This window comes from Halichoerus grypus, chromosome 1 (assembly GCF_964656455.1).
Source record: "Halichoerus grypus chromosome 1, mHalGry1.hap1.1, whole genome shotgun sequence".
Classification (NCBI taxonomy): domain Eukaryota; kingdom Metazoa; phylum Chordata; class Mammalia; order Carnivora; family Phocidae; genus Halichoerus; species Halichoerus grypus.
The window spans coordinates 80461910-80488028 of record NC_135712.1 but is presented as its reverse complement, the minus strand read 5'-3'; the positions used below and the strand labels follow the sequence as shown (position 1 = coordinate 80488028).

General features: G+C 46.7%; 1 protein-coding gene across 5 annotated transcripts in view; it reads left to right on the top strand.

Annotated features, from left to right (window-relative positions):
• Positions 1-25761, top strand: part of VPS8 (VPS8 subunit of CORVET complex) — a 346107-nt gene extending 320346 nt beyond the window's left edge. For all 5 annotated transcript variants that reach the window (XM_078068205.1, XM_078068209.1, XM_078068208.1 and 2 more), the window contains 2 exons: positions 22538-22618; positions 25052-25761. In XM_078068205.1, coding sequence (XP_077924331.1) covers positions 22538-22618; positions 25052-25201 — 231 coding nt within the window. In that variant the 3' untranslated portion in view covers positions 25202-25761. The remainder of the gene's footprint in view (positions 1-22537; positions 22619-25051) is intronic.
• The last annotated feature ends 358 nt before the right edge of the window (positions 25762-26119 follow it).

Genomic DNA, 26119 nt, shown 5'->3' with positions numbered 1-26119 from the left:
TGCTGGTAGATGGAGATGTCAGCTCAGGTAGGAGAATTTTCCGATAGTGGAACAGGTTGCCTTGTGAGATAGCACGTTATCTGTTACCGGAGGTGTTTGATCCGCGCAGGATGGCTGCCACTCAGAGCTGTTGCAGAGCTTTTCCTGCAGTGGGGGAGAGGTGGGCTGGTTAATTGTTAGATCCCTTGCTATGTTAGGATTTTATGAGTCTGCAGTTGTATTAAACTCAAATGACATGTTCATTGATGTACTGGATGATTTCATCTAGCCTGAACGAGTAGAGTCTATTTAAAAAAAAAAAAAAAAAAACTTGGACTTAGGGAAGGAGAGACTTCATTCAAAAGAATAATTACAGAAAGAGGAGGGGGCTTTTGCTATGAGAATGTTCCAACCATAAGATCCACAAGGGTGTCAAAAAATCAGGCAGGGGCACCTGGCTGGCTCAGTAAGTAGAGCATGTGACTCTTGATCTTGAGGTTGTGAGCTTGAGCCCTATCCCACACTGAGCGTAGAGGTTGCTTTAAAAAAAAAAAAAATTAAGCAGAAAGGAATTTTTTTTACTGGGGCCAGTAAACAGGTAGAAAGAACCAGATGTGGGGGAGTAGGTAATAGATAGTTGATTAGAATTGTCTTTCATGTGGCCAACTGATTCTCGGAAGGGATCATTAAGGATTGTAAGCTGGCTCAGGTTGAGGGTGGATCAAGGGCTTGGGGGAGGGAGAGAAGCTTAACTAAAGTTTGGTCATCAGTTAACAAACATTTGTTCCATTGAATCAGGACAAACAGTTCTGCTCATCTTTTAAGAGGCCAAGAGTGGATATTTGATGGGCCTGTGTCTGGCTTTGTCATAGATGAACCTGGTGGCTTAGTGGATTTTGTCTCAGACTTATGGGGAAGGGTGGTCTTTGCAGTAAGCTGTTTCCCACAATAGGGTATGGGGATTTCCTTAACTACAGCTGTTCTTCAGGAACTCAGGGCTCAGGTGAAGTATAACATAGTCATGGGTCTGACTGAGCTGCCATGTTCTTTCCTTACTCCTCTCCATGAGTATGATCTGAAGTCCATGGCCAGGGCCTATCTGAAACCTGCTTACTAGTCCTGTAGAGGAAGAGAGTGTTAGCTGGAAACAGTTATAGCGGAGGATAGTGGTGACCACTTGCTTGTGGTATTCACTCTTGCTGATGATTGGGCGTATCTTCTGGCCTAAAAAGTAGGACTAGCTGAGGGTTTCAAAGAATCTCAGAGTTCTTACCCAATGTACAAATCTACTCACCAATTTCTTTTGTATTAATTGAATATTTTTTAATGTAGCATTTGGATTTCTTTAATGATATTTTAAATTAATGGACTTTTTTTTTTGAGAGAGAGAGCGCAAGCAAGGGGCAGAGGGAGAGAGACAGAATCTTAAGCAGGCTCCATGCTCAGCACAAAGCCTGACGCAGGGCTCGATCTCATGGCCCTGAGATCATGACCTGAGCTGAAATCAAGAGTCGGATGCTAAACCATCTAAGCCACCCAGGCACCCCATTAATGGACTCTTTTTTTTTAAGCAGTTTTAGATTTATAGAAAAAGTGAGCAGAAAGTACAGTTCCCATACATTTCCCCCTCCATTTTCCCGTTATTAACATTTTGCATTCCTGTGGTACATTTATTACAACTGATGAGCTAACATAGATACATTATTATTAATGTAAGTCCATAGTTTACATTAGAGGTCACATCTTGTGTTGTACATTCTGTGGGTTCTGACAAATGTATAATGAAATGTAGGCACCATTACAGTATCATGCAGAATAGTTACACTACCCCAAAAATCCCATGCTTCATTTATTCATCCTTCCCTCCCACCCCCCAAACTTCTGGCGACTGCTCATCTTTTTACTGTCTCCATAGTTTTGCCTTTTCCAGAATGTCGTGTAGTCAGACAGTATGTAGCCTTTGCAGATTGGTTTCTCTTACTCAGTGATACCCATTTAAGGTTCCTCCATGTCTTCTTGTGGCTTGATAGCTCATTTCTTTTTAGCTTTGAATAGTATGCCATTGTCCGGATATACCAGTTTGTTGTTCATCCATTCACCTACTAAAGGACATCTTGGTTGCTTCCAGGTTTCAGCAGTTGTCAATAAAGCTACCATAAACATCCATATGCAGGTTTTTGTGTGGACATGTTTTCAGCTCATTTGGGTAAATACCAAGGAGCAACTGCTGGATTGTATGGTAAGAATGTTCAGTTTTCTGAGAAGCTGCCAAACTGTCTTCCAGAGTGGCTGTACTATTTTTGCATTCCCACACAGTGAATGTGAGTCCCTATTGTCCTACATCCTTGTCAGCATTTGGTGTTGTCTGTTTTTGGATTTTAGCCATTCCAGTAGTGGTGTCTTGAATGACATTCGATGTTGAGTATTTTTTCATAAGCTTATTTACCATCTATATCTTCTTTGGTGAGGTCTTTAAATGTCTTTGAGGGGTTTTTTTCCTGGTTTTTGTTTTTTGGGTTTTTTTGTTTGTTTGTTTGTTTGTTTTTAGTGGTGCTCTATGGTTTACCCTATACATCTTAACTTTTCTGATTCAGCTTCTGATTTAAACTAGCTTAATTCGAGTTATACATAGAAGTGTTACTCCTATTTAGCTCTATTATTTTTTCCCACATTTTGTGATACTCTTATACATGGTATATCTGTTAACGTTACAAACCCAACAATACATTGTGATAATTACTGCTTTACTGTCTTAGCCACTTTCTTAGCCCAGTAAAGCTTTGTTCCTGCCCATTTCCTTTGTGCAAATATATTGCATTTCTGCATGTTATAGGCCAACGTTACATTATATACGTATTATTATACAGTTCCCTTCCAGTTCTTTTTACCAGTTCTTTTTTGGTTTTTCTTATGTGGATTTGAATTGCTTTCCACTAATGACTGTGAACAGTGACTAATGAACTTATATTAGTATTTTTTTTATAAGGTGGGTCTGTTAGCAACAACTCCTCTCCATTTTTGTTTACTTGGAAAGTGTTTCTTTCATCTTCATTTTTGAAAGATAGCTTTGTTGGATATAAGATTACTGATTGACAGGTTCTTTCTTGGAACACTTTGAATATACTATCCTGTTGTCTTCTGCCCTGTCTTGTTTCTGCCTAGAATTCAGTTATTAATCTTATTGGGGTTCCCTTATAAGTAACTGGTCATTTTTCTCTTGCTGCTTTTCAAGATTTTCTCCAAGTCTTTAACTTGTAGCATTTTTACTGGGAGATTTTTGTGGATCTCTTGGCCTTTGTCCTGCTTGGAGTTTGTTGAGCTTCCTGGATGGGTAGGTTACTGCTTTTCTTTTCTTTTTTTTATTAAAGATTGTATTTATCCATTTGAGAGAGAGAGAACATGAGCAGGGGTGGGGAGGGCGAGGAAGAAGCAGACTCTCCGCTGAGCAGGGAGCCCAATGCGGGGCTCAATCCCAGGAGTCCAGGATCATGACCTGAGCCGAAGGCAGATGTTTAACCGACTGAGCCACCCAGGTGCCCCTAGGTTACTGCTTTTCAATGAATTTGTGACTCTTCAGCCACAATTTCTTCAAATATTTTGTCTTCCCCATTCTCTGTCCTCTTATTTTCTTACTCCCATTATGTATTTGTTGTGGTACTGATGGTGTCCTGTGTTTCTCTGTTCAGTTTTCTTCACTCTTTTTCCTCCTAATCTTCAGCTTGCATACTCTATTGATTTATCTTCCAGTTCATTATTTCTTCTGCCAGTTCAGATCTACTGTTGAGCCTCTCTCCTGAATTTATTTTAGTTATTATACTTTAAACTCTAGAATTTCCATGCTATCCTTTTTTGTAATTTCTCTTTATTGATATTCCTTTTTTTAAAGATTTTATTTATTTATTTGAAGAGCGAGAGAGAGCATGCACCTGTGCACACAAGCGGGGGGGGGGGAAGGGCAAAGGGAAAGGGAGAAGCGGGCTCCCCGCTGAGCAGGGAGCCAGCAGACATGGGGCTTGATCCCATGACCCTGGGATCACAACCCGAGCTGAAGACAGACACCCAACCTAGTGAGCCACCCAGCTGCACCTCTTTATTGATATTCTGTATTGGGGGTGCAACATTGCCATCATACCTTCCTTTAACTTTTAAAATCACACTTTCCTACATTTCATCCATTTCCTGTGTGTGTGTTTGTGTGTGTGTTTTTTTAATTGTTTTGGGGGTTTTTTTGGTTCTGTGAGTATTTATTATGGCTGATTTTAGTGTCTTTCTGTTACATCTAACATCTGGTTACTCTCTAAGGCAGGTTGTGTTATCTGCTTTTTTTTCCCAGTATGTGATCACACTTTTCTATTTCTTTATATGCCTTGTAATTTTTGGTTAGAAACTAGATATTTTAGGTAACGTAGCAACTCTGTGCATTGATCCCCCACTCCTGGAGTTATTCTTATTTGCTCCACTCTACTCCAGGCTGCTGCAGCCTAAGCTATTATTATTATTTTTAATGACTGGCCGGGTTATTTTAATGAAGTCTATTACCCTACCCATCCCCAAGTGTTAAGCCTCTGATATTGCTCTTTGGGAGACACGGCCTTGGGTTTGCCCACAGACAGCTAGATGGCAGTGGTATTGGTAAAGGCTCTCTCTTTTTCCTTGGCCAGACCAGCTGTTAAACTCTACTGATTCCTCTGTTGTTTTCAGCAATGCCCCGGGTGCATAAATTGCACTACACACCGATCCAGCAAAATTGTGACTCCTTTGAAGGGATAGTTTCTGAGGTCTGTTTTCAATATTTGTTTTGACCTCCTTATTGGGGGCACAACCCCTCCCCCCCCCCCCCCCCCCCCCCCCCCAGCTATCATTTCCTCGGTTCTCTTCTACAGAGTAGCTGGCCTGGTGCAGGTTGTATCTACATTAAATCCACGACTCTCCTCCCAGTTGCCTTTCACCACAGTCTTCACTGTTCTTAAGAATACTCTTAGGTTCAAACTTCTCCACACTCAGTTGCAAATGAAGTCAGTTCCTTTGAGAAGAGATTAGGACCTGTTTTAGTGCCTGCTTCTCCCCCAAGGAGTAATCTCTGAACCAGAACTCTGTATAACGGCAAGCCTCTCTCTGAATGGCACACCCACTTAGGACTTGAATGCTTGTTGGAAGAGGGCACAGCCTGAGGTCCTCTTGGCCTTTCCTGTGATGGAACCACTGCCTCACAAACTGGAGCAGGGGTGATCAGAGAGCCAGTTTTTTGTAGTGGACAGCACCCAGGATGAAGCCTGTATTCCATGGGTGGAGTTGGGGTGGAAGAAGGGAGCCCCCACCACTTCTTGACTGTGCTTGCCTAGGACTTAGCCTCAGCAGCAGGCAACTGGAGGCAAGAGGAGAAATGCTGAAGTCCTGCTTCTACTGGAAAGAAAGCCCTCCAACTAGGAGCTTGGGAGAGAAGGAGCTTGGTGTTCTTGGCGGTAGCAGTCTGGGGTGGAGTCTCTACCTCACTAGGCTGGGGTGGGAGGAGGGAGCAGTCTTGGTTCAGAAACCGCATGCTTGCCTTTCTTACTGATTCTACATTGATTTTTTAAAATAGTTATTTCTTCATTTGCTATTTGCCCTTAGGACAATTACCGAGGTCTATGAAGGGTTGGTTTTGGGGGTGGTGTGTGTGTGTGTCTGTATCTATCTGTAGAGATATATATATAGCTTCAATGGTGAAAAGGTCATCAGAGCATCTCATGCTGTCATGCTAGTAGACGTTGATCTCTCTCCTCATCCATTTCTAACAAGCAGTGGCCAACTCTTAGTGAAAACCCTCTCCTGAGGCAGGACATTCCATCTTCGAAAGATATTCCTTTTTCTGGCTGACACCTCTCTACCTATTGATCCTGGCCCTTCTTCTGGAAGCCATTAGAAAGATACCTCATTCCTTTTTTATATAGCAGCCTTCCCAGTGCTTTCTGTAGGTGAAGTCCTGAGTCTCCAGGCCTAGCCTTCTCCTGTGCAGGCAGGACATTCACAGTTCCGTTCCTCACTCACCTGTCCCCACTCACACCCTACCTCTTCTGCTCCCACCATGCTACTTCAGGGCAGGTCAGCTTAGAGCAGAACAAGATCATCCCTTTCCTTATTCTAGGTTCTCTAAATGAAACCAAAGGCACATTAGATTTTTAGCAGCCATTCTGCACGGTTGACTCAATGAACATGTTGATAGCAAGCTCCTGATTCTGTTCCCACACGCCACTCACGCCATCCTGTGTAACTGCTGTTGGTTTCTAGAGCCAAGTGCAAGACTTGTCTTGTATTGTTTCAGATTACCCCTTTGGGAATCAAGTTTTTTCATTCCATGCATTGGCCTCTTTTATCTTTATCCAGCTAACTAATAAAATATTTGTATAAAGCGGAGCCGGGGTAGAGCCCCACAGAGACCTAGATAACATTACTTACTAGTCACCAGGCTCTGTTAATTGAGAGTTAGTGGGTGTGATTTTTCTGCTTCAGATAGGACACCCCTTCATGAACGTTGCCATTATTTTCAGAGTGGAGTCAGGCCATAGGAGTCTCTCACAGTGGGGCTGTGTGTGGGGCCGTGTCCGAGCTGGTGGTTGCTCTGTGTTCCATCGTGGTGCCCTCTCGGTATATGCGGGTGAACTCCCTTACCAAAGGAAGTAATGTCCCCATGGCTGCCATCTCCTTGGAGTTTTGGACCCTGCCGAAGTTCTGTGTATTGCTCAGGTTAGAAATGGGCCTTTCCCGGGCGCCTGGGTAGCTCAGTCGTTAAGCGTCTGCCTTCGGCTCAGGTCATGATCCCAGGGTCCTGGGATCGAGTCCCACATCGGGCTCCCTGCTCTGCGGGAAGCCTGCTTCTCCCTCTCCCACTCCACCTGCTTGTGTTCCTGCTCTCGCTATGTCTCTCTCTGTCAAATAAATAAATAAAATCTTAAAAAAAAAAAAAAGAAATGGGCCTTTCCCTTCCAACAGTTTCCTGACAAAGCTCTTAGGCATTTCCTACAGTACGAGGCAGGGGTCTTTTTTTCTCTTCAGTATGTATGACAGAGCAGCTAACAGCCCATTATTTTGCATTAAAACAACTCAGTAGGCCGTTCTTAATTGCTCTCTGCTGAATGATCACCTATTTGTAAAGGTCGTAGAATCCAAACAGCAGAGCTTTGCAAGGTTTGAGCTGCTCTAATGTATGTGTTGTTCTCGAGAGGCTGATCTACTGTTACTGCGGAGTAGAGCTTTCTGTCTGGACTACTTTCCCAAATCAGTTCACGTGCCATCCCTGAAAGCTCACGCTCCTTTCGTAGTATCAGAACACGGGGTTGAGTCTGTTCAAGAAACAGTGAGAAGTCTTTGGGTAAAGTAGAAGGAAAGGAAAAGATGAAGATGAAATGCAAGCTGGTGCTGAGTGCAGTCTGTTCTCTCGGACAAAAGCCACTGCCGTGGGTCTCTTGTGTTTTGTTGTTTTCCGTACATATCTAGGGGCATTCTAGTTGTGATTTACATTTGGTTCTTCTCTTGTGCCATAAATAAGTTATAGCTCCCTGTTTCTTTTTTTTTTTTTTTTAAGATTTTATTTATTTATTTGACAGAGAGAGAGACAGTGAGAGAGGGAACACAAGCAGGGGTAGTGGGAGAGGGAGAAGCAGGCCTCCCGCTGAGCGGGGAGCCCGACGTGGGGCTCGATCCCAGGACCCTGGGATCATGACCTGAGCCAAAGGCAGACGCTTAACGGCTGAGCCACCCAGGCGCCCCATAGCTCCCTGTTTTGTGTGAAATACCTACTAATGGTAGATATTACTCCAGATACAGCATATTCTGAAAAGGAGAGACTCCTCTCTACATGGTTAAGTCACGTAACTTTTTCATTTATTGACTAAGTCAGTTAAGACTACCTTTTTATGGTACTAATTGGGGCAGTCCATATCTGTCTCTAGCAACTTCTCAGCAATAGAAGAGAAAATAAAATTACACAGAAATATCTCTGCAATCATTGGAAAGAAGAAATTCTCTAATTCCAGTGTCCTCTCTCTGCATTTCACTTAGCTCCGAGAAGCCCTCTGTGCTTTGTGTTTACCTCAACGGTGTTGTCATTCCCCAGTCAGTGTGTACCTCCACTGTTCCAAAAGTCTTCACCAACATTTATATATTTATAAATACGCTTAACGACTGAGCCACCCAGGCGCCCTGTGCTGATCACCTCTTACTCTGAATTCTTGTGAGCAATTCTTGCCCATTCTTCATTTGGCACTTGGCATACAGTACCTTCTGTTATTGTTTTTGGTGTCTGGCCTAACTTTCGAACTTGTCATTTGTTGTTTTTCTTAAATGTGTTACACCTCCCCTCGCTCCTCAGCTGCTTTGAGGCAGCTTTCAAGACGCACACAGCAGAAAAGGACAAAAGTGAATTACTGAGGGTGTCCAAGAAAAATGAAAATATATCTGAGTCGAATTCAACAATAGCTTAAAGCATTTGGGGAGGAGGAATCTTGAATGAAACCTTCTTGAAATCTCCACGACCTAAAACAGGATAGTTTAGTGAAACTGGAAAGTATGTAAATCATTACTGTAACGGCCCAGTGAAACCCACGTGTGCATTGCCTCAGTTTTTGTCGCTCACATTCACCCTGGTTCCCAGGAAGAAAGTTTTATGTGTACCCAGGATATTGATTCCTTACAGTTTACACGGTCAAGTCAGAAATACTTGGTAAGGACCACAGCGGTTGCCGTGAAACTCGCTGATGAGAGCGTACGCAGGCCTGTGTGCGGTGAGTAAATGCCCGCGTCCTTCACTCCCAGACCTCGTAGTCCTGGGCAGGCACCGCGGGACCCAGCACCCTGCCTTACCTGTATTCTCCTCTGTTACTTCTTCCCGCTCTTCTTTGGGGTTATTTGACCATTTTTTAAATATTGATTTTGATTTTTCTATTGCTTTTATAGCTATATCTCTCTGCTTTTTTTTTTTTTTTTTTTTTTTAGTGGTAGCTGTAGGGATTACAGAATACATCTTTACCTTATCACAATCTAATCAGAGTTAATATTTTACTACCTAACATAAACTATAGGAACCTTGCAGTGCTATAGGCTCATTTACTAACCTCTCATCATCTAGTTCTTTTTATAGTTTCCATTTTTCTACTGGGGTTCCCTCATGTATTCATTTATTAGGTCCATACTTTAAATCTTTAAACATATTTATAAAATAGATATTTTAAATTCCTTGTCTGCTAACCCAGTATCTCTCTGCCATCTCTTAGTCTGTTTTTATTAGTTGCTTTCCTGGTTATAAGTCCTGTTTTCCTACTCCACTTATCTGGAGACTTTTGATTGTGTGGTAGGCATTATGGACACTGTGTTGTAGAGCATCTGGATTTTATTGTCTACCTTTAGAGACTTTTGAGTTTTGTTCTGGCAGGTTACTGTTAAATCAGTTACATATTTTTTAGGCTTATTTTTAAGCTCTGTTCAGGCAGGTCTAGGATACCCTGCTCCTAATACATAGCTTTCTGATAATCTCATTGGATACCCAGGGTATTTATCAAGGTCTTTGCACTCTAGCTGGTTAGTATTCCCATGTCTTCCAGTACTCTGCAACCTCTAGAAACTCCATTTAACTCACAGCTCCCCAGTACCTGTTCTCTGCCAGGCTTCTGGAGTCTTGCCCACATATGTGCAGCTGAGTATTAGGCCATAAACTTAAGGGGACTCCTGTATAGATTTTCAGCTAAGCTTCCTCCTCTTCGGATTTACCCACTGCCCAGCCCCAAACGCCCATCTCTAATTCCTCAGTTCAGCAAGACCGCCATGCTCTACTTGGGCTCTCATCCAGAAAGTGTCTCCAGATAGAATTCCAGGGAAATGATGGGACTCTGAATGTTTCCCTTCTGCCGAGGATTACAGTCCCATTCTGCCTTTTGTCCAAAGTTAGAAAACAACAGTTATATATATTTTGGGTGGTTTTATGTTATTATGGGAGAGCTAGTCTAGTTCAGTACCATTACTTTATAATGGCAAGATTTGGAAGTCTCTGTAGTTTGGGGGGAGTTTTTTAAAGTACAGTAAACAATAGCTTAATTATAACTTTCATTCACTTTCCATATTATCACTTCACTTCCTGCCCTCTACCTTCCAACAGCCATGGTTTTTTTTGTTTGGTTGGTTTTTTTATTTTTTTTTTTATTTTTATTTATTTATTTTTTTTATTTTTTTTTAAAGATTTTATTTATTTATTTGACAGAGACAGACACAGTGAGAGAGGGAACACAAGCAGGGGGAGTGGGAGAGGGAGAAGCAGGCTTCCTGCTGAGCATGGAGCCCGATGTGGGGCTCGATCCCAGGACCCTGGGATCATGACCTGAGCCGAAGGCAGACGCTTAACGACTGAGCCACCCAGGCGCCCCTGGTTGGTTTTTTTAAAAGATTTTATTTATTTATTTGACAGACACAGCACGCGAGAGAACACAAGCAGGGGAAGTGGGAGAGGGAGAAGGAGACTCCCTGCAGAGCAGGGATCCTGATGCGGGGCTTGACCCCAGCACCCTGGGATCATGACCTGAGCCGTGAAGGCAGATGCTTAATGACTGAGCCACCCAGGCGCCCCCCCAACACCCATGTTCTACAGAGAGAAATGGTTCAAAAGCTCTTCTGTCTTTTGGACAGTGAATTGACATCTAAAATAACCAGAGTACAGCCACAACGCATCAGTTCTCTTTTTCTTTTGATTTGTAATTACATTGTTAACTTGTATTGGGTTTTGCTAATTTCAGGGTTAAGCTTGCTTTTCCATTTGATTCTGTAGTCCTCTTGTTATCAGATAATCATTTTGAGGTCTGTGTAGTTAAGATGGGCAGGAATACTAGAACTGAAAATGTTTCAGCAATCATGGCTCTGATAGAAAATCATTAAGGACCCTGCCCTCTCAGAAGAGCTCTTTGTCATAATTGCTAGCCCACAGTGGCATCCATCAAGATAATTGTTCGACTTTATTCTTAAGTAGGCAACAGTTAGATAATCAAAGGGTAGTAAGCCTTAATTACATATATGAAATGAATGCTTTCCCTGTTTTTATTTGTTTTTAATAAGGTCACTGATAAGACACAGGAGGATTTCTGACTAGCAATAGAAAAATGCCACCCCACTAAGAAGCTTTCTTTGTAACTCCACTTCCCATAAAAATAAATCTTACCAGATTTTTTTTAGATCTTCCTTTCCTGACAAAAAGGAAAGACCATAATATACCACAATGCGGGAGCCTAAGTTTGCACAGGACAGTTCCCTCAGGAAGGAAGGAGGTAGGGGTCCCAGCCCAGTTGTCATCCATTTTATTTCCCAGGACTACCATTTTTTATTTGCTTCTAATGCTGCAGAACACTGGAGGCAGCAACATCCATCAGTTATTTTTTAATGTGTTTGAGAATTTGAGTCAATGACCAACCTTTTGTAATAATAATAATAATCCCGTCAAGATAATAGGGAGGTTTTAATGCATTTGACCAAAGAACGATATTTTTTAAAGTTGAAACTACATTCTACAGTTGCCTAAAAGTTTTTGAAAGTCCCATTTTTTTTTAGGCATAATGAGATTATTAGCTTTTGCCACCACAGGTCTTCCCCAGGTTGTTGCCTTTCAAAGCAGGTTAGGCAAGGAGTAGCCAAGCATGGACAGGTGAATATACGGGTATCAGAGACTTCAAACCCATCTGGGGACAGTTATTTTTGTGAGGGAGCAAAATGGGTAGACAAGCCAAACAAAAATTACTGTGTTCCTCTACTTAATGACACAGCGTGGCACTAACATTATGGATGGTCCCACCAAGGATCCTGCTGGGGTCTTCAGATACATGCACTCCGGGCACACTGAGCAGCTCAGATGACCCATGGGAGGTCCCTATTACCTTATACCCCCCATAGCACCTTACGTTTGTCTGTACAACAGAGAAAATACATACATAGCCTACTTCATGAGGCTCTTATGAGGGAACTGGAGTGGTCTCTGGCGTTATTCTAGTTACTTTTTTTTTTAAGATTTTATTTATTTATTTGACAGAGAGCACAAGTAGGCAGAGCAGCAGAGAGGGAGGGGGAAGCAGGCTCCCGCTGAGCAGGGAGCCCGACGCGGGGCTCGATCCCAGGACCCCGGGATCATGACCTGAGCCAAAGGCAGCCGCTTCACCGACTGAGCCGCCCAGGTGCCCCCTATTCTGGTTACTTTCATGTTTAATGCACACATTAGCCAAATGTATGCATTAGCCTTTATTGTCTCTAATTGACACATGAGAAAACTGACCTATTAGATGGTCTAATCCTATAGCCCACTATCCCACGTTGGTGACAACTAACATCAAGGATGTTGAGTTGTCAACTAATTAGCGTCAGAGCCAAGTTCAGAATTTCTTCTGTGATGGCAGAAAATACTCATGAGCACCTAGTGTATGCACAAACCTGTCTTCACATTGTTGTGTGTGAGGTCTCTCACTGAAGAACTTAGCTTTAGTTCTTTTTTTTCCCCCAGTATAGTTAACATACAGTGTTGTGTTAGTTTCAGGTGTACAGTATAGTGATTCAGCAATTCTGTACATTACTGAGTGCTCATCATAAGTGTACTCTTTAATCCACTTTAACTTTTTCACCATCCCCACCCTCCCCACCCTCCCCACCCTCCCCCCACCTCCCCTCTGGTAACCATCAGTTCTCTGTATTTAGGAGTTTGGCTTTTTGTCTCTTTTTGTTGTTGTTCATTTGTTTTGTTTCTTAAATTTCACATATGAATGAAATCATACAGTATTTGTTCTTCTCTGACTTCACTTAGCATTATACCGTCTAGATCCATCCATGTTGTAAATGGCAAGATTTCACTTTTATGGCTAAATGATATTCCATTGTGTGTATATACAGACACACGCGCGCACACACACGCACACACGCACACACGCACACACACACACACACACGCACACCATATCTTCTTTATCCATTCATCTATAAGTAGACATTTGGGTTGCTTCCATAATTTGACTGTTGTAAGTAATACTGTGGTAAACATAGGGGTACATATATCTTTTTGAATTAGTGTTTTCATATTCTTTGGGTAAATACCCAGTAGTGGAATTACTAAATCATATGGTAGTTTTATTTTTCAGTTTTTGAGGAACCTCCATGGTTCCACAGTGGCTGCACCAGGTTGCATTCCCACCCACAGCACATTAGGGCTCCTTTTTGTCTACATCCTTGCCAACACCTGTTGTTTCTTGAGTTTTTGATTTTAGCCTTCTAACAGGTGTGAAGTGACACCTCGTTGAGGTGTTGATTTGCATTTCCCTGATGATGAGTGATGCTGAGCATCTTTTCGTGTCTGTTGGCCATGTGTATGTCTTCTTTGTAGAAATATCTATCCATGCCTTCTGCCCGTTTTTTAACTGAATTATTTGGGTTTTTGGTGTTGAGTTGTATAAATTCTTGATATATTTTGGATACTAACCCTTTATCAGATATGTCATTTGCAAAAATCTTCTCCCGTAAGTTGTCTTTTAGTTTTGTTGATTGTTTCCTTTGCTATGCAGAAGTTTTTTTATTTTGATGTAGTCCCAATAGTTTATTTTTGCTTTTGTTTCCCTTCCCTGAGGAGACATACCTAGAAAAATGTTGCTACAGCCAATGTCAGAGAAATTACTGCCTGGGCTGTCTTCTAGGATTTTTATGGCTTCAGGTCTCATATTTAGGTCTTTAATTCATTTTGAGTTTTTTTTTTTTTTTTTAATTTATTTATTTGACAAAGAGACAGCAAGAGAGGGAACACAAGCAGGGGGAGTGGGAGAGGGAGAAGCAGGCTTCCCACGGTGGTTGTTACTCCTTTCACATCTTAGCCCACTTAATCCGGCATGTACTTCCTGCTGCCGTGAAGTCACTATGTTCTTTTTCATTGTGGTACTAAAGGCCTTGGTTTTTAGGGGTATTTTCTAGTCAGATACTCGTCCTCTCCATCCCCCACCGCAGGCGCCCTCTGCCCGAGGGCTGCTCACTCTGGGGCCATCGGTACTGCGCCACGTGAAATCTCCTTAACGGATGTTCTGCCAGGTGTTTCCCTCCTCTCTCCAGGCAGCCTAGCAACGTCCCTGCTTATTTTGTCCTTTCATTACCCAATTCGTTATTAATTGTGACCTATTGAGAGAGTGGAGGCATTCGGAGATGAGGATGAGTGAGAGGTCAGGGTTCCGTCTGGAGCAAAGTGTGTGTGGAGGGGAATTTTAGGAAAGGGGTTTCTGTTTGCAGGGTGGAAGGAAATGTCGCCTCCCTCTTATCTCTGAAGCCAGGGTTTCATTTTAGGCAAAACATGAAGGACCTCGAGTTTGAAAGAGCTTAGGTAGTGGCAGAAGTCTGACTGAGGCCTGTGAAAGAAAGATTTCAAAGTGAGGCCAACAGCAGGAAGGGAGAAAAGTGGGAAAATATGGTTCTCCCTCCACTCATCCCACTCCACCTTCAGCTCCAGCCCCACCGGCAAGTTACAAAAATGCCAGTAGAAGGTTCCTGGAATGCAGGAAAGACAAGTAATTATGTTGCAGAATTATATGAAGTGTCCCATGTCTCTGGCAAACTAGGTTTGGCCTGCTCATGTGGGAAGACCAGTAGGAAAAGAAATGTTGGGGTTTTGATTTCGGGACCTTATGTATTGTAGAGATTCCGTGACTGCCCTCTCTCCATGGGTGGTGTGGGAGCCTTCGGATCCAGGATCCCTGACATTATTATTATCATCATCCCTGTTCCTAGGACTCCCGCCCTCGGGGTGGCGGCGGATCCCGGTGGCTTTCCTATCTCGAAGCTTGACGTGCTAGTTGAATCCTTGGATCCTGAAAGCCCTGGGTGGTTTGCTTCCTTCCAGCGGCTGTAATGACAGCTCTGCTTTGCACCCCGTGTGAGTCTCAAGCTTTACAATGTGCCGGCGCCGCACATTAGCCCCACGTCCCTCTCCCCGGGGCTCTCCTCCTTTTCCGCGGCTTTGCTTGAACGCAGAGCGCTGTGGGTCGCTTCCAGGGCCGTCACTGTTTCTCCCTCTGATGTTCAGCCACAGTTTAATTTTCAGCTTTTATCACTAGACTTCATTACATGGGAAGAAGAAAATGTGCTCTGGCAGATAGCATCGAATGTGTTTTCCCTTCTCTTCCAATTGGAAAATCCTTCGTAATCAGTTCTCAGCAGGTGGGTTAGAGGGTCTGGGGACACTAGGCCGGGTGCTTCGTGTTTGTGCATCTGCCCCACTGAGACTGCGTTCCCATCTGGTTGCTCCCACTTTGGTGTTGTGCCTGATGCTGATTTTGCAAATCCCTTTCTCTGTCCAGCATCTTAGACCGACTCTTCTTTCTCGTCAGGGCTGTCGTGGGGCTTCGTGCCGGGATCTCCAGTGCCTGTAGTTGGTTGCCCTAGTTGGCATATGATTACGCCATAAAAGCCATGAGTAACTGCAGTAAATGTTACTTTCTTACTTGAAACCTTCATGCCCTCAAACGCCTGTTACCCCCCGGGAGCCTTTCCTGAGTGGTAGGGTGTGGCCCGGGGTGGCACTGCGTTCGCTAGATCAGAGGGTAGACCTGGGGGGGCACCGTGACCCGCCCAGGTGACGCGGGGAGCTGTGACAGGATAGAGCTCAGGGTTCCTGAGTCCCAGCGCACTGTTCTGTCTTCCAGGGCACTTCTCTTAGGAGTATAGATCGCTGCCGTGTACTGAACATCCGGTAGGTGCCAGGCCCATACTGAGCTCCAATCCTCACAGTTCTGTAGAGTTTACAGAGAAAGACAGAGACTGAGAGAAGCTAAATAAGCAGGCCAGAGGCATTCAGCTAGTTGTTGCAGAATCCATATGGAGCCCAGGGCTGTCAGAGCATGCGCCCTGTGTTCTTCCTGCGTCTAGAGGGCTTGTGAAAGCTCCAGGGAACTTGTAGCAAGGAGAAAATCTGCTTGCTTGCCCTTGCCGTCCCTTCCTCCATCTGATAGCAGATAAGTCGTTCCCCCGTGCTCCATGCCGAGTGCAGCGCTGGGCGCCGGGAAGCAAGAGACAAGAGGCCCTGTGTTCTGTTCTGTTCTTTTTTTTTAAGATTTTATTTATTTATTACAGAGAGACAGCGAGAGAGGGAACACAGGGGGAGTGGGAGAGGGAGAAGCAGGCTTCCTGCTGAGCAGGGAGCCCGACGTGGGGCTCGATGCCAGGACCCCGGGATCATGACCTGAGCCGAAGGCAGACGCTTAACGACTGAGCCACCCAGGAGCCTCTAGAGTGAGATTCTTTTAAGATAGTGTTATAGACCATGATGTCCTGGACCGTAGTTGGAAACTATCGATCGAAGTTGTGTATATTTGGAGAGGACTAATGGTCCCTTAACACTTAGTGAAAGGTTCTCCTAAACTTAAATCTGATCAGTTATAGTCTGTTAAATTTAGGCTGTGTTATTACTCCAGTTCAACCATCTGTATCTTGCTCAAAATGTAGCTTACTGCCTTTCCTTCCTTTCTCTTTGTTTTACATAAGAGAAGGAACTTTAAAGCCAATAACCATAATTGCTGTTCTTTAGTAGTTTTTATACAGATTTTTTTTGTTTGTTTCAACTAAAGGAATAGCAAAGAGGGTGATGGTGACAGTAGTTGAGGCCTCAGGACTGGCAGTACACTGTTGTTTAGGATAAGCTTTGTTTTTTTAAGATTTTATTTATTTGAGAGAGAGAGAGAGCGAGAGAGACAGAGCACGAGTGGGTGGATGGGTGGAGTGGCAGAGGGAGAGGGAGAAGCAGGCTCCCCACTGAGCAGGGAGCCCGATGCGGGGCTCAATCCCAGGACCCTGCAATCATGACCTGAGCCGAAGGCAGACGCTTAATGACCGAGCCACCCAGGTGCCCCAAGGCCCTGTGTTCTTAAGGCTCCCCCCCATTCCCCGTTCTCTCTCTCTCTGTCTTCAGCATCCCTTCCGTTGCCACGTTTGCCAGTGTGGACAGCACTGTGCACTAGGGTCCCCTGTCTTTCCCTCTCGGCCACGTGAGGACTAGGTACGCGGGACCCGTGTCCCATCCCAACTGGGTCTGTGTGTGGCGCCCGCAGGGCCCTCCCATGCCCCCTCCAGGAAGTCACACCAAATGAGGACTCAGAGCGTCCTGGCCAGTTACCACGTGCTGGAGGCCTTCCCCTCCTCATCCCAGCCACTTCCTGTGGCACAGCTCTTCTCTTATCCCCTGTTACAAAAAAACAAAACAAAAACACAACTAGCTCAAAGAATAGGCAGCTTGCCTATGAATGTCATCTAGTGCCCGGTGAGGCCAGGTTTGGGCTCGGGCAGCCGCTGCAGTGTCCCAGGCACTTGGGGAGCAGGCCCGGCCGCCCCTGCACAGGCCGCGGTCACACTGAATGGCTGTGTCGGCACTAGGAAGTATTGGGGAACAACAGAAAGAGGCTTTTAACTACAAGTCCTGCTTGCTTGGTAAGTTTTCCTGTCTTCTTAAAAGGGGTGGTACCTATATTTTTGACAGTTAAAAATAATCCTCTCGGGCGCCTGGGTGGCTCAGATGGTTAAGCGTCTGCCTTCGGCTCAGGTCATGATCCTGGGGTCCTGGAATCGAGTCCCGCATCGGGCTCCCTGCTAGGCGGGGAGCCTGCTTCTCCCTCTGCCTCTGCCTCTCTCTCTCTCTCTCTCTCTGACTCTCATGAATAAAAAAAAAAAAAAAAAAAAAACATTAAAAAAAAAAGAGTTAAGTGAAATAGCACCTATTGTCTGGTATAGAGGATGCTTAATAAATGTCACTTTAAAAAAAAAAAAAATAATCCTCTCCCCAGAAGTGAATTAAATAAAATGAAATTGGTATTTTCACTGAAATACAGGACAAACACGCCAGAAATCACAAAGAATCTTTACAAGTTCAAGTTCTTGAAAATAGGAAGACAAATGCCAGTGATTTCACGCTGGGCCAGGAGAGCCCAGTGGCTGCCTGCTCAGACACCTAAAATGGACAGTTGCGGATCAGCCAGGATATGCGATTGTTCAGCAGCTGTTTTTTGAACGTTTGCTGGCTGTAGAGCGTGGGGAACGGAAAGGAGACAAAGATACAGTTCTGATGTGCAGGGAGCCCCCAGTCTGACAGACGAGACTGATACACAGAGAATCACCCTGTGGTGAGTGCGACGTAACGGCGACGCACGGGCCCGTGGAAGCCGATCTGTTGGCAGGACGGGCACACGCAAGGGGCATTCTGGGCAGAGCGCTGGCTTCCGTGTCTCACGTACAAAAGTGTGATCTGGGCCCAAAAATGCTGTCGCGTCAGGGAGATTTTGATGGTTTATGTAGATGATGGGGGAGCATGTTGCAGACAAGGCCTGCCCTGGCAAATAAGCAATATATGGTATGAGATATCTCCGGAACCTCTCAAGCTTTGCTTACCAGCACTGGAGGAGGTGAAATCTTTTTGCGGGGTTTTAATGTCCCACAGATTCTGGGGTATTAAACCCCTCTTGTTCATCTTTGTACCGCAGACCCGCTACTAGTAGGGACTCCAGAGATATTTGTTAAACCCGAGAGCTGGATCTTACGCATGAGGCCTGGGGGGGATAGGGCAGGAGCCTGCATGGGCAGGAAGCCTTCGGTGGACAGGTGAATTCCCAGAGGCCTGGTCCCTCCCCTCACGGCCTCCGTACCGCACTTCTTGAGCCTGTAGAACCGTGGAAAGAGAGTACAGAAATCCCTGCTTCAGTGATTAGTAGTCATTTCCTGTATGCTTCCTTTTGAAAACTACAGTCTTATTCCAGGAAGGCTTTTAAGACAGGTGAGCATCTACTAGGTCCTAAGCGTGTCTACAAATAGCTCACTCATTTTGCCTCAAATGACTTGTCTTCGCTTTACCACAGAGCCAGTATGCCCAGCCAAGAATAGGGCATGTCCGTCCTCTGGCTTCCGGGAGGGTTCCAGGGCGGCCCCGGCAGCTGCTCCTCAGCTGAGTGGCTGGTGGCCCGGGGTGATGGCTTGCGTGGTACGATAGGACCTGTAACCCTCAGGTACTTCACACCCATGCAACAGCCACATTTTTCCATTCCTGAAGGACGTCATCTTTGGAAACCCCTTCCTGTGGTATTTCCAAGGAGTTTAAGGGCATAACAGAGGACTAAGGCCCTGAGAGGCCACCCCGCACACTTCTCTGGGCAGGTCGTGTTGTTTGCAGTCATGGGTCTGTGTGTGTCTGTGTCTCTGTGCTTCCCATTTGTTCTCCTGGCAGAGGTGGCCTAGGGTTTATAAGGTAAAGGCCCTGTTTGTGACCCTTAATTGGTTATGAATTTTTCATTCCTATTAGGCAAGTCTCCTAGCCTTCTCTTCCTCAATTTACACAATCCCCTTCCCTTATTTAGTAAAACAGATGTAGGGCTTGCAATTCCATAAGATTCAGAATAAACCATGTGGCAGGAGCATCCTTATTAAACTTTATTATATCCAAGGGTTGCTACGATGCATGCGAACCTAGTATGTTGAAAACCAACATCCCTGATCTGTGGGTGCCGTAGGAATAAAGAAATGCTAATGGAATGGATGATTTGGTACAGCGGAATCAGTAGGAGGTAAAATACCTCGCAACCTGAGAGTTTCCTGTTACACAGGACTCCGGACAGGAAGTCTCCCGCCACCCTGAGCCTTTCTAGCAACACAGGGTAGCAGCACAGTGTAGACTGGGGACTGGCATTCTCAGCACTGCCTGCGAGCATGTTAGAAACCCAGCACCTCAGACCCCACCCCAGACCTGCCACCTGGACTCTGCATTTTAACAAGATCTCCCAGGGATTCTTGTGTACATTCAGATCCGAGAAGTACTAGATCAGAAAGCATGAGTTCTGCACTTTCTGCCTCAGTGAGCAAACCCCCGGGGGCTAGAGTCATTTATTCTATGCCTAGAATAGACTCATCTGCCCATAGTATTTCCTGGGGGGTGAAAGCAGGATTCTCTTTTTAGCAGTGGCATTTTCTACTTATGACCTGACCCTCACTTTCCCAAAATGATTTGAGTTGGTTTCCAAAATACATCTAGTAGGATGAAATAAATAAATGAGGAAAACTTTATTATAAAACTGGGTTATAACTGCATACATAAATGTTTGCCACAAAGTCCTAAGCAGTTGCTAGTTGTACTAACCATTTAGCCCTGAGCTCCATAGTGATAAAAACAAAAAAGAAAATACAGTTATTAGCAGGTCTGTGTCCAGTACAGCTTTTCTCAGCAAGGTCTGATGGGAATTTCTTAAGTGGGTCACCGTTAAGTGGCCGGTACCATCCACACTTACGTAACAAGTACAATAGTGCATTTCACGAGATTTTTTTTTTTTTCTTACAATATTCCTTCAAGGCAAAGAGCTGTTTTATAAAAGTACCTCTATAAGGAGAGAGCTTTTCTGGCTCTTGCTGCTTCATCAGATGCTAACTTGGCGTTTAAACCTGCTGTGTAACTAACCTGCCTTCCCCTCACCATAATCCCCCCCTCCACTCCCTTCCCTAGTCTACTGCTGACTTGTTTCTGTCTGGACCTCCTTTATGAAACACAGAGCAACCGGGGAATAAGCAAAGGTGACATCGGGGTGGCTGGGCCCTTGTCATATGGCCTGTGGCAGTGGCAGGCCCCACAGCTGAGGCTTTGAATGGCCAATGAAAGGCAAGTATCACCCTTGTCCTCAACCCGCCCCGCTCCCCAGTTTATGCCAGTGATGCTAAAGGGATATGGGAAATCAGGTGGCAAAACCATGTTTTTTGTTAAGTATCTCGAAGGTAATTAAGTATTTTTTCTTGTTTTGCTTTGTTTAAGCTAGGTGTGTAGTGTTTCTCAGACTTTCTGATCATCTTGAGCTTGGGTCTTCCCTGTGTATTTTACTTAGTATCTGTCAGAAGTGTGATACTCCACACACTCAATCTCCAAGAATATGATCGTTTTCCTACCAAATTACAGAGAAAAGGTGTCTAAAAAGTGTCAAGGCAAGTTTAAACATTCTCAGAGAGTGATCTCTCCATGTGTCTGGCAGACCCAGAGACGTGGAACAGAATGAAAAGCAGAGCCTCTGTGGGTCCCCTCTTCTCTTTTCTGGCTGTTTTGGATCGTACTGTCCTCCTCAGGATTTCCACTGAGCAGCCTTGTCCTCAGCCATCCCCACATCACTGAGGGCGCCAAGAACTAAGGCATTACCTAAGTGGGGCACCACTATGGGGTTCCAGGGGCCCTGAGATGTGAGCCTTCTCTCTGATAGCTGCCTTCTGGACCTTACAGGAGATCCTTTTCGCCTGCTCAGGAGGTGAAGTGGTAAAACAGCTCCCCACTAGGCTAGCGTGAGTGATTTCAAGGGTAGTGTTTCTTTCATCTCTCTGAGCTCTTAGTCCCTTGTTTCCCCTTAAGGATAGTAAAAACTTTGAGGAAAAGAAGCAAAGTCCTTCCTGGAAGACAAATTATAAATTTATGTAACCTCTGTGTAATGCTTTTTTTTTAAAGTTCAGAATCCTTCTTAGGGGGACAAAATGGACATGACCGTACCTTCCTCATAGAGTGGCACCCTGTCACCATCCAGACCCTTCGTCACTGAAATCCTCCTTTACAGATACATTCATTGTGTATTTAGTGATGCTTTTATTCATGCCAAGAGAGGTTCATGATAAATACAGAACAAAGGCCTCTTTTTACTAATCTTACACATAAGCATAAAAACACCTGAAAGCAACATTTAAGGGGATCTCTAAATTGTAGTAATAGAAGCTAGCATGTACGGAGCCCTTGTGAGGTGCCAGGCATGTTCACGACACTTTAAATCTGTATCTCATCTAATTGTCAGTGAGCCCGTAAGGAAAGCATTTTCTTCTCTCACGGGTAAGGCCGTTGAGGCTCAGAAAAGTAACTTACCTAAGGTCACATGGCAAGTTAGCATCAGAACTGCTCTTCCAGTTTACCTCAGACTCCAGAGCCTCTGGCTGCCTCCCCGGGATCCCACTTCTTTCCTGTGGGTAAGAGCGTTGGAGCAGACCCACCAAGAGGAGACGAGAAGCACAGGATCGGCGTGCCCACCACCGTGGCAGGCGGAACAGAGCCAGACAGCTATAGAAAGAAGTTAAACTTCACCTCTTCCAAAAACCAGTAGACTAACCTTGCAACCCCGTTAGGTGGCTGCCAGCTTGATCACGAGACAGGGAAAGGACGTGATGTAATTACAAAGCACCCGCCCGGCCGCCTCTAAGAAGCGGTGTCTTTGCCCCCGGCTTCGGCCGCGGGTACGGGAGCGCAGCCTGGCCGGAGCCAAACTGCCCCGCACGGTAGAGGCAAACGGGGGTCCCGAGCCCCGAGGGGAGCTTGTGTGCGGAGACCCAGAGAGACCCGTGGGGACAGTCCCTCCACAGGTCAGCCTGCAGAGTGGCACCGAGGGGCTGCGGAAGGCCGTGCCTGTTTCTCATGAATGTTCAGTAGGGTCTCGCACTGCTGCCGCCTGCAGCTCCTCGGAGAGGCGTGAAGACCGGCTTCTGGCTCCGCACTGGCCCAGCGCAGGGGCCGCCCGCGCGCGGTGGTCACCTTCTCGTTTCTGATTTCCAGGCAGCCTCGGAACCCGTCCTGGACCCGCAGCAAATCCAGGCCTTTGATCAGCTTTGCCGTCTCTACCGAGGAAGCTCCCGGGTAATGTTTTTGGGGCGGCTTACATTTTATTTCCCAGTTTATAACTACTGTTTGGGAAGGGTGGCGTCCTCCGGCCCTCACCCCAGCCACCGCCTCAGTTTGGAGCCCTGGCCCCGGGGAGCCCTCGGGAGTTAGCGGAGGACACGGAGGAGGTGGCCAGAGCTCCGTCCCGGCCGTGTGTGTACTAATGACGGCCCCGTCTGCGCCGGCCGAGCGCGTTTGGCCATGAACACGACCGCTGAATGACGGGTACCCGAGACAGACGTGGGAACGCGGGCCACCGGGGCGCCTGCCTGGAGCCTGTCTCCGGCGTCCTCCTCTCTCCTGCCGTCCTTGGCTCGGGGCACCCACTCGCGTGGTTTAGCAGGGCTGCTCTGGCTTCCCCGTCACCACTGCGCGCCGGCTGGCAAGGTGGAGGAAAAGGAGAGCAGGAGGAAATAAACTGTCCAGACGGTTCTAGAAGGTGTAGATCTCATTTCTGTTGTCCAGAACTTAGGCGCCCGACTGCACCTGACTGCAGCGGACACTGGGCAAATGGGTCTTTATTGCCGAGGGCCAGGGGCTGAAATGACTGGGACCCGTCCGGAACCGTAGAAGAGGACGGCCCGGGAGAGCTGCTAGCGGTCCTGCCCCCGCGTCTGTCTGCGCGCCCCCCAGGCACGTCCCGAGGGTGCCCGATAACTCCCTCCACCTGTTCTTCCTCACCTGCTGCCTGGGCACCCCAGCCAGTCACCCAGAGCAGAAGCCTGGCGGTACCCCTCCGCTCCCCAGGGAGCCCCCGGAGGCGGCATCTCCGTACCTCCTGTGGATTTCTCCCCTTGCCCTCCAAACTCACAGAGGCCACTGCAGGTCTTCTGTCCCTGCTGCCTGGGGACTCGCTCCAAACCCCAGTGTCTGGTCACCCCCTTGTTAAAACTCTTTCCTGCCTCTCATCCCCGGAAGGTGGAGTCCAAACTACCACCTTCTCCACGTCCCAAGTCCTACCTAGACTCCAGCCGGGCCCGATTTGTTCTCTGCGCTCCGCTTGAGCTCGCGCACACTGTGTGTGGCTCTGCTTCTGTGCCTGGACTCCCTGGCCCCCTCCCTGCTCTTCTGCAAATACCTGCTGGGGGGGTGGGGGGGCGGTAGCCCCGAGGAAAAGCGGTGTTCCCTCTTGGAGAGTTGGTTTTTATTCCAGGAAGCTTCCCCAGGGGTCTCCAGAATGGGGCCCAGCGGCTTTGCTGAGTTCTCAGCCTCAGCCAGGCTCTGCCCCATGAGTTGGCTTTCTGAGCCTCCTAAGGAAGCTCTGCTTCAAACTGTGGAGCCATTATTCACTATTCCTTGATTTCTAGATCACAAAGTTACAGAAGTAGAACACAGATCTTCTCTTAGGAAATAGAAAATATTTTTTCAGTTGATCTTTCTAAACCTCACAGTGTCTGAATGTGGAAGAACTTTGAGTTTATGTAACATCTGTTGCCTGTTCTGTTCCTAGTCTTCTACGGAATTGTTCTTAGGGAGAACTTCACAGGCTGATGGGCAGCTGAGAGGGTTAGAGAGGATGAGAAGTGGCAAAGATGGGGCTCTGTGGACCAAGGGACATGTGTCTCCCCGGGCCGGGCCCTCAGTGCGAGTCCCGGCAGGACGACGTGAGCTGTGCGTCCCTGGCCGGCTGAGTAACTCGCAGGTGGGGCTCCTGAGCCAGTGTCGTCGGCTGTGCCCTAGAGCGTCGCTGGGGCCGGAGTGCTTTAGATAAGTGGGCGCTTTGAACTGAGAGGCCCGTCTGCTGCGTCTCCAGTTCCCACAGTCACTGGTAGTGAGTTTTCCACAGAAGTGACAAATGGATACATGTGGCCCTTGCGTCGTCACTGCCTGGATGGAGAGAGAACCCCTTACCGGCTAGATCAGCAGAGGACAGAGTTCCTGGCAGGGTGGGTGAGTAGGAACGGGTGCCAGACCAGGGAAGGCAGGACCACAGGTGGCTCGGCTAAGCAGAAATTGCCCCGTGGACCTGAGGTTGAGTCCTGCGCTACCACTCAGCGCTGAGTGACTTAGGACACGTTAACTCTGAGGACTCTGCGTTTTGCACGCAGAGGGTTCTTGTGGAAGGTTAGAAACCATACACACGTAGAGGACGTAGCATAGCGCACTCGTTGCAGTGACCTTGCACTAGTAGAAGTTCCTGCGGACGTGGGGTCCGGAGCCTGACCCAGACCTGCCGGCCCTGCCGTGGCTCACGGCTCCCTCCTCACAGCTGAAGTGGGGGCTGGGCAGGTTACACGGGAGACGTCAGAGCCAGGGATCGTAATCCGGGGTCATTGCCCTGGGATCCAGAGCCAGTTGTATGCTTCCCTGCGGTGCAGCCCCGTCCCTTGTGTATGTGAGGCAGGGGAATCAAGGCTCCTCCACCTCTGTCCCACACACCGTGGCTGATGGGTGTCCTTTCTTTTGCAGCTGGCTCTGCTCACCGAGCTCTCCCAGAATCGCAGCAGTGAGAGCTACAGGCCATTTAGCGGCTCCCAGAGTGGCCCTGCTTTCAACAGCATCTTCCAGAATGAGAATTTCCAGCTGCAGCTCATTCCCCCACCTGTGACTGAGGACTGAGGCCTCGTGGGGGGCCTGGCACTGGAGACCAGACACGATCCTGTTGCAGCCAGGGAGGGACCCGTCTCTAACTGGCTTGGCCCCTCCGCCTGCCCCCTTCTGAGCCGAGGTGGATGTCCGTGCCCGGGCCTTTCTCCACGCCCGTCATCCCCCGGGGAGACTCCCTGTCTCTCCCAGGATGTTGCAGCAGCATCAGTTCACCGACCAGTTGATTTTGTTTGCTTATTCAGCAAAGGAATGTCTCATACTTCCATCCAGCTTTTTAAGAACATATGCTTTGCTCTTTGGGACTTTTTCCAGTTTCCCTGAAGCCTTGAGAATAGATGGGAGTCGGGCAGATGGCATTCAGGAGTCTGTCCTACTTGGTCCCCTCCAGCTGCTGGGTAACATGGAGGAACTCGAGCTATGGCTCCTGTCGGGAAGACAGAACAGTGGTGGGCCAGGCAGCAGGAGAACTGAAAGCAAACACCTGGGGGCAGGGCATCGCCCTTCTGATGCGTTTATGTGAAAACCCATTTGAGTGTAAGCTTTGCCCTAACAATAAATGCCTCTGTGTTTAAGTTCTGCAGGCCTGCTGGCCAGCTCTCAGTCTGTCCAGTCATGAGGGACATTTAGAGCCCTTTTTGCCACAATTCAGTTTTTTGGGTTTTTTTGTTTTTCTTTTTTAAGATTTTATTTATTTATTTGACACAGAGAGGGAACACAGCAGGGGGAGTGGGAGAGGGAGAAGCAGGCTTCCCGCTGAGCAGGGAGCCCGACGCGGGGCTCGATCCCAGGACCCTGGGATCATGACCTGAGCCGAAGGCAGATGCCCAATGGCTGAGCCACCCAGGCTCCCCCACAATTCAGTTTCATTAGTTCAAATTCAACCCTCTTTTACAGAAAAAAAGAAGCTGAGACTCACATGATGAATAATTT